The sequence below is a fragment of the Diabrotica virgifera genome, chromosome 6 (assembly GCF_917563875.1).
Source record: "Diabrotica virgifera virgifera chromosome 6, PGI_DIABVI_V3a".
Taxonomy (NCBI): Eukaryota; Metazoa; Arthropoda; class Insecta; order Coleoptera; family Chrysomelidae; genus Diabrotica; species Diabrotica virgifera.
The window spans coordinates 242,576,278-242,589,422 of NC_065448.1; the positions used below are offsets into that span (position 1 = coordinate 242,576,278).

The 13,145-nt window shown below is 31.3% G+C and overlaps 2 protein-coding genes across 2 annotated transcripts; one reads left to right on the forward strand and one right to left on the reverse strand.

Annotated features, from left to right (window-relative positions):
• Positions 1-2,294: 2,294 nt before the first annotated feature.
• Positions 2,295-6,833, forward strand: LOC126887462 (probable 39S ribosomal protein L24, mitochondrial). Its single transcript, XM_050655005.1, has 2 exons — positions 2,295-2,999; positions 6,306-6,833. Exons 1-2 carry the CDS (start codon positions 2,702-2,704, stop codon positions 6,764-6,766), a joined length of 759 nt encoding a protein of 252 aa, XP_050510962.1. The 5' UTR covers positions 2,295-2,701; the 3' UTR covers positions 6,767-6,833.
• A 948-nt stretch (positions 6,834-7,781) lies between these two features.
• On the reverse strand, positions 7,782-12,328 carry LOC126887463 (LYR motif-containing protein 4). Its single transcript, XM_050655006.1, has 3 exons — positions 11,934-12,328; positions 10,555-10,672; positions 7,782-8,364 (listed from the first exon to the last, which is right to left on the reverse strand). Exons 1-3 carry the CDS (start codon positions 12,008-12,010, stop codon positions 8,302-8,304), a joined length of 258 nt encoding a protein of 85 aa, XP_050510963.1. The 5' UTR covers positions 12,011-12,328; the 3' UTR covers positions 7,782-8,301.
• Between the last annotated feature and the right edge of the window lie 817 nt (positions 12,329-13,145).

The following is a 13,145-nucleotide window of genomic DNA, read 5'->3' on the forward strand; positions in this document are numbered from 1 at the left end:
CTTCTCAGATTTTGTAAACAGGAGGGAAGTTTTTTTTATAAAAGTGGGAATTTTTAAGTTAAGTTGACGGAAAAAGCTTACTCGACGGTTGGCAACGCCAAAGCCTTTGGTTGTGCAGTTTGGCACGTTTTGGTTCTGCGAAATGTACCTAAATTCAAATTCCAAGGATATAAAAATACTCATGATTCATGATAAACTCGAAATGGTAAAGTCATTTCAATTATGAAAACGAATTTTAAATAGTGTCTATGTAAACGTTAATACAATTAATGTTTAAACTTTTTTACCATACAACAATTTTGAAATGAAATTCGTCCAATACTACCTACATACATAAATTTTATTAATTATTCTAAAATATAACGAAGTTGATAAACTTCCTATATTATACATACATATTATTTTTAAGATATTTTAAAAGTATCTACTTATAAGTATGTGTTAAGAATGTACTTATAAGTATGTGCTAAGAATATTCGATAAAGGTATATTCTAAGAATAGTATCTACTTATAAGTATGTGTTAAGAATGTACTTATAAGTATGTGCTAAGAATATTCGATAAAGGTATATTCTAAGAATAAACTTTTACGAATATTCCTAGTTACTACGTACACGAATGTACTCAGTATATTCGGTACGAGAATATACTTTAAAGTATATGCAAAGAACATGAAATTTAGAATGTTTTTTAAGGTACATGCTATGCTTGTACTACGCATATATTAAACAGAATATACTACGACGAATGTTGGTAGTATATGCTTAGAACATGATACGAACATCATTGTTATGTGGGTACTTCTTTACCGGCGATAGAGGGTGAATTTTTTATATGGTAAAACCTAGCGACCGGGCGCATGCGCATTATAACTTTGTTCTGATTGGATGTTCAAATGACATGTCAAAAATTATTCAATATGGCGGCTGTGGCACAGCTGTAGTTAGATTATTTATGGTTGTGGCGTTTTAAAATTTGTGTGAAAAGAAACAACAAACAAAAGTTAGTTAATAGTTATACTGCCTTTTTAAATAGTTTTCATATACCTATATTTTTGGACTATTTTGGACAAGGAAAACTCATTCTAATTTGGGAAGTAGTTTTTATTATAATCATATTGTAATTATACATTTGGATTAGGTTGAAATACATACATTTATTTTCTCAAGAATGCGGATTTTAGAGAGAAATCCCAAATTAGGTTCGATTTTTATTTTTAAATTATGATTTTTTGGCGTAGATTTATTTATCTAGTAGGTATGTAATGCTTTGATTTACATACTTAATTTGATTACCAACAAAAGTTCTACCAATCTTCATCTAATATATTGTTTTCTTACTGTTTTTTTTTATATTTTCTTCCACAAAATTTAAACTACATAATTTAATTATATTCAAAACAACTGTCAAACAGTAAAACGTTCAGTTACCGTATTTTTCCACATGATAAATAATGTTGGATTGGACGAGTGAGTCTACGCTTCGATTACGAATCAAAGTGCCACGAAATTCACGGGTTCAATTCCCGATGCAGGTTTTATTTTTTTATTTTTTTATGCATGTTATGATTGTAAGTATATTTGTTATATAATTTTTTTTTTCAGAAAATGCGTATTTAAAATTTTTGCCAACAATTATTATCGTTCAGAAATCATTTTTTCTTTGTGGCATTTTTCAATGTGTTTGTGTGCGTTTTATTCTTTTATTTTTTTAAATTTTTGGTATTGTCTTAAAAATCACATAATATGTAGTAGAAGTATAACTTCTTACGTGCGTACAAAGTACACACACATTACTTGTTATTTTATTTTTATATTGGTCTTTATATATACTCCTTTGAGTAACTAGGTCCATTTTCTATTGGAATTTACCAGCTGAACAGACCGCGGGGTCGTGAATTGGGGGGAAGTTTTTGAATTCCTCTTGTCTTCTTCGCTTCAGCATTCACCTGGCTTGCAAATTTTAAAAGCCATGGAAGTGTTAACAGGGAAATGGACCAAAAAGTTTTCATTTAAAAAGCTTTTAGTAATATTTTTCAATATTATTAATGTTGCTATTAGGATGAAAACTTTACCTTACCTTTCAGAAAAGATGTGTTTAGACCGACCGCTCATGGGTAATCTTTCATTTTTTCTACAATATGATATTTACCAGTCTCCATGCAGTTTCCCAAACATTTGGTAACGCTTACTATGGAACTCTAATCGTCCACCTCTCATCTGAGTCATGTAATCTTTGACTTTGACCATTGACCTCACGACCTTCTTTTATTTAAGGACATTACAGAAGAGTATCTTTTCTTTTCTGTGGATCACATGGACCATTTTGAATATTTTTAGTTTTTTAATAACAGAAAATGCCATATTCAAATAAAGAATCTATAATGTACTTATAATACAATGTAGAATCTCGTCAAAAATCTTGTTACCTTTATAATATATTATACCCTTTTATAAGCAATATTGAATTATGATTGTTTTTTTATTCTTACTGTTTGTTTGGTGAACCTTAAAAATTGCAATTTTGAAATACTAATCCTAATCCTCCTATATCACTAGCATACCAAAATATCAAGACCAGAATTGAATTCACTACAAGAAGAAGAAGAAAAAAGTATAACTAACAACTAACCTAAATTACATACATTTCAAAAAATAATTATTTAATGTGTTTACAATAAATTACAATATAGGAATCGATTATGAGGATTACCGACATCCTTTTTTCCAGAGTTGGAAAATGGTCAAAACAATTTTCCAATCTCCCAGACAGATATATCAAAAGAGCAATGGAACAAGTTTATTGGAGAAATCCTAAAGGAATCCAGTACAAACCACATGCAGTAGTACAACGCAAAAAGTATAATTTTACAGTGAATAGACCATGGACTCTTCAATTTAGACAAGATAACGCTTCAGGAACAATGCATAAGAAAGTTTGGGTGGAACCCATAAAAGAATGGAGTCATTTTCGAGGAGACAGAGTTGAAATATTAGTAGGTAAGTAGGGTATATGGAAATCAATTGTACTTATTTAAATTTGACTATGTGAGGTTGTTAAGGTCATTCAGCCTCACCGCACTTCAACCTATAGAGATCTTTTGTGTGTATAAGTACCTTAATCTAGTTAAACTCTGGATGCCAATCAATGAACTGTCAGTATTGGCAGTTCGTTGATGCTAATACTTAGGATGAATTTGATTAGTTTCGTATGTGACTTGTTTCCCATGTCAGAGGGAGCTAGATTGACTTCTAGGAATTTTATTTGTTTGCAGAACCGTACTTATGCAGTGATATGTATATTATGTTCTACCGTTTCTTTTTCGTTGTCACAGAAACGACAGTTTTCAATATCTGACTTGCCCATTTTTTTGAGATGATATCTCGGAGGGCAGTGATCATTTTGATATCTTTTTTTACTCATTTCAAGAAAGCAGTTTGTTGCAGTTGATGACACTTTTATAAGCCTTTTTGCTTGCCTTTGCCCTGGTGGGTTAGACCCAGTGGCGTAGCTGAAGATTGTGGTTCCCCCCGTGACAATTTTTGTGGGCCCCGTATTATAAACATAACACAACTAAATAATAACAGTATAATTACTAAAATATGTGTAAATGACAATATTTGGCCCTTCTTTATTAAGTCTTCATTAGTTTATGAATAGACATGAAAACCTATTATACATGTATCTTAATCTGACAAACCTATTAGTAAGTTGTTGCAATATTATATATAAATTTACATTGAAAACATTAACTACAAAACTTTTTTGCTAAAAGTTATTTTTTCGTCGCAGCTGAGCTCATCGTAAAATGTTTTTATACGTTTTATCCGTTTATTTTTAAATTCCGGTGTAATACCCCACTATTCCCGCTGCTTTGGCTAAAGTTTCGGAAAACGAATTTCTCATTTCTAGAAGATTATCACGAGTTTTTTCAAAAAGTTTCCAAAAAGAGCCGCCGTTTCAGATTGCAAAAGTATTGATGTTAGATTAACAAAGTTAAGTATTTTAGATTAAATAGTAATGTTACCGACAAATTCAAAATTATTCATATGCTCTAATAATACATTAACTTAGAATTTTCCATCGTTTTTTAGATAGCAATGAAATTTTCGTTAAAGATTTCATTACTTGTCGGAAAGCTTGACAAAAAGCCATACCAGCATCATGTCTGGATGACCACCGGGTTTCACATAACCATTTAAATGTTGGTAAACGCGATAGTAAACCAAAGTCATAATAGTACATAGTACATCCTATCTTTTAATATTTGCACTAAAAAAACATAATTTTTTAAATTATATCCGAAAACAAAAAAACATCTCCTGTACACCAACAACGGCATCACTCAACACTAGGTTCAGATTATGGGATGCACAATGAACATAGAATTTTTTTGCCAGTTATGTTTTTTGCCAATGTTTTTTCAATGCCAGTTATACGCCTTTGTACGCCTGAATATACACCACTCATAACCGTTGCCCCATCATAACCCTTCCCTCTGCAGTTTTATACGGAAAGGTGCTTTGATTGTATACATTTTAAAATTTCATGTACAATACCTTCTGCACTTTGGTCTAAAATGCGAATAAATCCCAAAAATCTTTCAACAACTTCTGCTTTAGAAGATAAATTATTTTCATCGCAAGTTACATACCGGAAAATAAAAATAAGCTATCTTGAGTTGTATCAAGAATTATTGAATAAAAATAATTTTTTAAATTAAATTAATCAATTAGTTTTCAGTTTCTTGAGGCAGCAAATTTATAACTTCGTTTTGTATTTGGGTGCTCAAGTAATTTGTTTTTTTTTTAGTTATTGTTTTTATCGATTACTGACAAAAAATTACTTTTTGGGATTCACTTTCATCTAAATTACCAAAATGTCCACGAAAGTACAAAACACTAAATTGCACCCGAAAAGAGTAAGAGTTACGTCAATTACCCGCTTCATTATTTCCTTCCAAATTCCCTATTTTTATGCTTATTAAGAAAATGTGTTTTGATCCCCAATTTAAAGAAAGTCGAAGTATTAACTCATTGAACACCACGTGAGTTGTATTTAACTCACTCCTTGTTTGGCCCAGGCACTCAGTGAGTTAAATATTATTCACATTAACATTGAGATTCTGCGAACGTGGAGCCTGAAGGCACAAACAAAAAATTTTAATGTGGCGGTTAATGTGTTAAACTTGAAGGCTTTAAGGGGCCCCTCCTAACGTCGGGCCCCCCCGCCTTGCGGGCCTGTCAGCTACGCCACTGGTTAGACCAATGTAGTTGTAGTTGATTGAGTTCCCAGGTCTGGAGTTGTTCTCTTCTGTGGTATATGGCTTTTCGATAGACCAGAGAAGAGTTCTGCACCCTAGAACAAGGTATTAGCCCCTTCTTTTGTGAGTTTGTCAGTTTGATCATTTCCTTGTGAACTGGCACCCACATCAAAATTACTTTGCTGTGTTCTACCAACTTCTTGAGGGATCGTTTACAGTCCCAAACCAACTTTGACACCCAAAGTAAATGACTTTATGACCATTAAGGTGACTTGGCGACTGTTTTACTCTAAAAAAGTAGGATTTTTACCCTATGGGTGTTGAGACATTGTTACCCTGTCGAGACGTTCTTGGGCACTAATGTCTACAGTAAAATCTCCGAACTGAAATAATTGGAGGGAGGCCGTTAAGTATTTCAGTTAAAAATAACATTGTTTTTGTATTCTTTATGTATCAAATTACATAGTATTCTTGATCAAAGTTGGTATTAAAACATACTATGAGGTGATTTCGTAATGTGTTGTATATTTAATTGCGTTCTTTAGTTGTATAAAAGCAATATTGACGATGTTGACAAATTAGTATCGAATTGTTTCCTTTTTGCGATAAAAATTTACTTTTTATTGACGAAATTATTGAAGCTCTCAGCCGTTTCAGTTGCCAGAGGTTTTACTGTAGCATGTATGTCTGCCTAAACCATAGATAGTTGGGGCGTTTCCAAGGGATTTGGATAGCTTGAAATTCATCCATTTGGTGGTTTTTTTATGACCATTTCAAAGGGCGTTTTGAACTCAAATTTGACTGGCACGGCATCTGGCCTGTCCTTAGAACCCAATGGAATTTCTTCTAAGATTTTTAGGTGGCCTACTATATCTTCAGGTCTCATTATTTGTGTCTGTCACAGTTTTAAGGCGATGGTTACTGTCTCCCTCCTTCGGAACTGCAAGGGATGAAGGTACCACACCTCTAGAGCTGCAGTGGGGCATGTTGACATTTCACCTGTGATCCCAGATCACCTATTTAATTACGTTTTATTTTTTAGGAAAAGATAAAGGAAAGCAAGGAATAATAAAAGAAATAATACAAGAAAGAAATTGGGTAATAGTTGAAGGTCTGAATTGTGAATTAAAACAAATAGGCGATGACAAAGAATTTCAAGGTGTATGGGTAAAATCAGAAAAACCCCTACTGGTGACATCTGAAATAGTTTTAGTCGATCCTTCAGACCTAGCTCCAACCACCATAGAATGGAGATACACAGATGAGGGAGAACGAGTGAGAGTTTCAACAAGAACTGGGCGTATTATACCAATGCCGCCTTCCATGGAAGAAACATATGATTATAAAACAAAAGCCACATATAAAGAACAGCCGAAGGATACAGCCTCTGATGTTGCTAGTGAAATTACATTTAAGCCAGAATTAAAGACATTCGAAATGGATATTATGGATAAAATGGGTATAAAAGAGGACAGAATTCCACCAAAATCGTATTGGTATTAAATTAAGTCATTAATTTATAAACATGTAAATTTGTTAACTTTTGTTTTAATAAACATATTTTTTTCTACGTTATTCTTTATTATTATTATATAGTTCTATACTGCCGTGCTTAGCCAAAACACCGTATCTACAGAGACATCACATTCGAGTAAAATCGATTTTTGTTTAAGAATTCGTATACATTTACACAGGATACAGCATAAGATGCGGTGTGTTTAATGTGTTTTGGCTTAACTTGCTTCATTTTTAGTAAGCAAATAAGATAGATATGCACATTTGGGTTAGAAAGAAGTAAAAATTTAATTTTTTCAGATTTTTGCAGATACAGCTGCTAAGCACGGCAGTATACAACTATGATAGGAGGAACAATTTATACAAGAAATGTATTTGACAATACTGCCGTCCTAAGCAAGAAGGCAGTATCTCCAATTTTTACAGTTTTCGAGTTTGCTCTTTTATATGGGTTATTATACAATTATTAATATAGCTAACAAAGTTAGAAAGCAGTAAGCCCTCATTTCTGGGTCTGGTAGACTATTAAAATTGCAGTAACTCAACTTGTTGTTAGGCATTACTTAGTTAAAAGGCAGTAAGTATCTTATACAAGCCTAAAAAGCAGTATCTCCTACAGAAAAAAATGGAGATACTGCTTTTTAATTTAGCAACTGCTTGACTACTTTTAAGCAAGTGTGTAATAACATACCTTGTTTAAAAGCAGTAACCGCCATTTTTATTAAATGATATGAAATGAAATTCATTATCCAATGATATGAAAAAGAACTACAACGCAGTTAAACAATTCTGAAATCCATAAATATTTTCATGGCGGCTCAGCCTCGTTTATTAAAAACTGCATTATCTCGAAACTTACATTTGTGGAGATACTGCCTTCTTTCTTAGGACGGCAGAATATATACATTTATATATTATGGTTGCTGCTGAAACAAAAAAGAGTAAGGATCCAAAAGTGTAGGAGGAGGCATCCATTTTTATAGGGAATTAAAAAAAAAGAGCACACGGAGTAACAATTTTAATCAAAAGAAGTCAGAAACAAAAAACATCCCAAAAATCTTTCCACAAACAAACTAACAAAATAAATCTAAATTTATATGGCACAAAGTAACAATACTGGGAGTATGTTCTGGAAAACCAAGAATGGACTTGAGGTGCATTTCTTGATATAGGAGGAGCAATCGACAAGACCTATCGTCACCTCAAAGCAACAGTAGGATATGCCATATTTATCCTACTGTTGCTTTGAGGCGACGCTATAATGCAATCACAAGCGCAATTAGGATAAAACGAATAGACTAAACAAACTGCAAGTAGATAGACTTCATGCTTAAGATATTGAATGCATCAGGCTCTAACTGTAGAGATAGAATAGATTTTAAATGTAAGGCTGAATTTTAAATATAAAGATGTTCAATAATAAACAATGTCTTTTTTTATATTTAAAAATCTATTAATATCATAAACGTATTCAAATTTAACATTTCACATTTATCTACCTAAACTACAAGTATTATTAAAACCTATTTCTGCAACTCATGTTCTATTACCAATTTATCAGTTGCATAAAGCTGTCCTATAATTGCCTAAAACAGAAAAAAGCATTAAAGATCTAACCATTCTTGTGAAACTGCATTACAACTAACAATCTGCAAGCTAAAGAATGATATAAAAGATGGTAAATATACTATTGGAGTTTTTTGGATCTGAAAAGAGCTTTTGAAACCATTGATAGAAACATTTTATTAGCTAAAATTGAATAATATGGAGTTTCCGGTAAGGTTTTAAGTTGGTTTGAAGACTATCTAAGCAATCGCAGGCAAAAAGTATGTTTTAATAATACAGTATCGACTGAGAAAGACATTTTGGTAGGGGTACCTCAAGGTAGTGTCCTTGGACCACTCCTCTTCATACTGTATATAAATGATATAGATTTGTTTTTGGATTGTGAATTTATCAACCTTTTTGCTGATGATACTTTGATAGCATGTAGTGATGTTAAGTTAGAGAATGCTGTAGAGAAGATGAACAGAACACTTGATCGAGTTAATAAATACCTCAACATGAATAAATTAAAACCAAATATTGATAAAACCAAAGCTGTTATTTTTACTACTAAATATAAGTATAGTTTAATAAATTTAAATCTGATTAATTTACACATTAACAATGAAGAGATCAAAATTGTAAAAACGGCAAAATATTTAGGTTTTCAGCTTGATAACGTGCTGTCATTTGATGGACATTTTGAGTATATAAGTAAAAAAATTTCAAAAAAATTGTACTTTTTCACCAGAATAGCTCAAAATCTGTCGACTGAGACTAAAGTAACTGTATATAATACAATAATACAGCCACACTTTGATTACTGTGCATCGATTGTATATTTATTCAGTCTTAATAAAATTAGTCAGTTACAAATACTTCAAAATAGAGGGATGCGCATCATATTAAGAACTAGTAGAATAACGCCAATATTGATTATGTTAAAATCACTTGAATGGTTGTCAGTTCGTCAACGTTTGCATTACCTAACCATGGTTTTTGTGCATAAAATATTGAACTCGTTGGCTCCATCTTACTTTCAAAAATATGTTTCTTTTCAGAGAGATGTACATGATTATAATACAAGGGGTACAAATAATCTACATATTGTTGAGTTTAAAAATAGCTTTATGATGAATTCTTTAATTTGCAAAGGGTTTAGAGAATATAATGAACTACCTCTGGATTTAAGAACTTGTAGAAACATTAATACATTCAAGTACAGTTTAAAAAAATATATTATAGAGAATAAGATGTGTTGAATATATTTGTGTTGCCTTGTATGTATACTTATTGTGCTTACATTAATCGCATTGGTATTTTATTCAAATGTTTGTGGCTTTCAATATTGACATTTTAATTAGTTTCAGTTTTTTACTTTTTAAATTTTAAATTATCAAATGTTTGTGGCTTTAGGTATTGACATTTTAAATTAGTTTTAGTTTTTTACTTTTTAAATTATGTTATGGACTATATCAATACTTGTATTGTTTTGACTATATGTACTTTAGCATGTTTATATTAGGTTATCCTATTTCAAATAAAGTATTATATATAGTTGTTTACTGTATATGGTAACGAAAAAACAGTAGGGTGTTTCAACCCACTCACAAACATGACTGCATATTCAGCTAGCCATTTCCCTTTGTAAGTGTCTGCATGTGAAGTCGTGTCCATGATTAGGTTAATAATCACATGACCAACACAGTCTTAATTCAGATAATTCATGCTGTTAAGCTTTTATGTTTTAGTAGTTTATTTAAAAACAGGGAGATGCACTTTCAGCACAACTCTTCAATTTAGCTATGAAACAATATAATCAGAAGTGCAAGAATCGAATAAGCATTTACAGTGTTCCATTGGGAAGGACTGAACTTACCGCCGGAGATCAGATTAAGGATGAGGATGAAGGAGACTTTCGTCAAGTAAGAGAAGAGAGCAGAAACATAAACTTTGATCTCGGGTAGAATTACATCAACAATTATTTACTAATGTAACTATATTGCTTTATGTATCTATTTTAAAAAGAAACACATGAGCTTTCAATACTAAACACTAAAATATAAAAGAGGAATTTTGATATGGTGAATTACCACAAACGCCAGCACAAAATGAGTCTCATTACCACCTGACTTTCTCGTTGGCCTCAATAGAATAATACACATAATTTTATGCATTAGAACAATTGCAACAATATCATTAAAATAAAAAGTAAACTATTTATATATTACCTGTCTTTTTATTGTTTCTAAATTTTTTTCTGCCTTTTCAATGAGTACTCCTATTTGATTATTTGATATTGATTTATTTTCTTTAAAAGCGTCTCTTACTCTTCTTAAAGCATATTCCCTAAAAATATAATGATAATGTAATATACCGGGTGGTGAATTGGAAAGCGGGCCATAGGAAACTCAATGTAAAATTCTAAGCTGTTAAATTCCTGCTTCCCTAATTATTTTACATCAAAAGTCATCAGAAACTATTTGTAGAGAATTGAATTCTCTATTGAAAACAACTGTTAATATTGTTCTATGAACAATAATTATTCAAAATTTTGTAAAAATATAATACAATTTTCAGAGTAATACGCCAAAGCTAGGCCACACACAATACAATAATGTGTATAAGATTGCATTTGTTGACAATGAATTTATTATATTAACAATTAGAACTGTCAATTTTTTTAATTATTTTATCATTTTTTGTTTAAAACACAATAAAGTTGATAAGATACCCTTAGTTAAGGAGAAAATATTAATAATAAAGATATTTTCTTCAGTCAATAATGTGCTCACTGTCAGTTAAATAGTAACGTGTGGCCTAACATACCCACACATACCTACTGCGGTAAATACATTATATTTTTCAAAATTTTGGAATGTGTTTAAATCGTAGAACAATTGTAACTTCTGTTTTTAATACAGATTTCAATCCTCTACAAATAACTTCTCATGACTTTTGATGTAACATAATTAGGGAAGCAGGAATTCAACAGTTTAGAATTTTACATTGAGTTTCCTATGGCCCGTTTTCCTATTCACCACCCGGTATATTACAATAGTTGGTAACAGCATTTGAATACCTTGGAGTAACAGTTACAAATAGAAGAAATGAAGAGAGAGAAATAGATAAACAGTTGTTAAAGCTAGTAAAGCAGTAGGATCATTAAACACTCTGTTGAAGGCAAAAAACATGTACAGGGCAGACAAGATTTGAACTTATGACATAATAGTGGGACCAACAGTGTTGTATGCAGGTGACACTTACACAATGAATCAGAAAAGCTAGAGATTTGAAATATAAAAATATTGAGCTGTTTTTGGTGGTTATAAAGGAGGCTAACAGGGAATGTTACTTAAGGCTAAAAGGAACCAGAGGCTAGTGGAGATGTATAAGAGACCTAAAATACCACAGAAAATCCAGAGATCAGATAACACAGAGTTACATGAAGGGAGAATTGAAGAAAGGAACAACAAAATCATTTCTTCCAAAATAGGTATCAACTACACAAAAATCTTATTTAATTACAGTACTTAACAGAGTAAATCAATATCAGGAGTTAGAAAAAAATACATGTTAATATGATTTTATGTAAATAACGCGATTTTACCTAAAATTATAAGATGGAATTTTTCTTGATTCTTTTAGCATTGTTTTGTACAACTTTAATACTTCGAGTCTAGACATCTTAAATGAGGTTGTTGAAATCAATAATTTTTAATTCATGTACAACACACTACTGTACAAACTTTTAATTTTTGTCTGATTTAAATATAAATATTTAAAAACTTAAAATTTCAATCATAGATCTTTTTGAACTATACTCTTCTTCTGTTTCCGGTGTCTGGTGTGCCTATGACATATTTTGGATTGGACAATACCTATGATGAATCAATTAAACAACTTTTCATATTCATTATTCAGTTTTAACTATTACTGGAGTCGATGCGAAATCTTATTACTATGTATAACATGAAGAATTAGTATTTTAAATTAAAAATAGGACACTTTTTTCCATATTTAAAATTCCTCAATACAGGCAACCAGATATACACAACACTACTGCTGGAAGTATAATATTAAGTTAACAGAATAATATATTGATTGAGTTACTAGGGGAGAGCGGGGCAAAATGGCCATGTAACGTTTTTTAGGCTAAATATAACAGAAAATGAAATAATTAAGTAGGTAGTAGGTAGAATTTAATCAAGCAATAAGAGTGGTATAGTAGAACATATTTCTTTGAAAAAAAATATATATATCTAAGTAGGTTGCAGTTGGAAGAAACCTAATATATATTTTTTAAAATACCTACCAAAAAGGGACCGTTTTAGACAATGATTAGGGTAAAATGACTCCGCACATAAGGTAAAATGACCCCTTTATGGTTTTTTGTACGAAAAATGATAAAATATTTTAATTTCAAAAAATTGCAAACATACAATATCTGCTTACCAATTAGGTACACATGCATCCAATAAATGACACCATTTATTGCAAAAATTGCACTTAATACAAACCTCCTTTATCTGCGATTGAATAAATTCGAGCAAAATATACAGGCGGCTTCCTCGTCATCATCATCATCATCATCAAATCTCTTATATTTGCTCTCATTTTTCCCAAACACCATTCTGCCTACAAATTTTCTAGCTGCTTGTATAGTTGATTGCATTGTTGTTTATTTTTAATTCAGCAGAAGATAATTTGGTATTCTTCTGACTCGTCTGATGATGATATATTTCGCGAAATGAACATCGGATCGAAAAACTAAAAAAAACCTATATTCTTTTTGGTGAGTTCCCTAGCCTTTCACAATTGC

Coding starts and splice junctions, on each gene's coding strand:
- LOC126887463 (XM_050655006.1), bottom strand. CDS start 12,010: ATGTCTAGACTCGAAGTATTAAAGTTGTACAAAACAATGCTAAAAGAA. Junction 10,673..11,933: donor ATTCCATCTTATAATTTTAG/GTAAAATCGCGT, acceptor TTATATTTTTAG/GGAATATGCTTTAAGAAGAG. Junction 8,365..10,554: donor TAGAAACAATAAAAAGACAG/GTAATATATAAA, acceptor TTTCTGTTTTAG/GCAATTATAGGACAGCTTTA.
- LOC126887462 (XM_050655005.1), top strand. CDS start 2,702: ATGAGGATTACCGACATCCTTTTTTCCAGAGTTGGAAAATGGTCAAAA. Junction 3,000..6,305: donor CAGAGTTGAAATATTAGTAG/GTAAGTAGGGTA, acceptor TTTATTTTTTAG/GAAAAGATAAAGGAAAGCAA.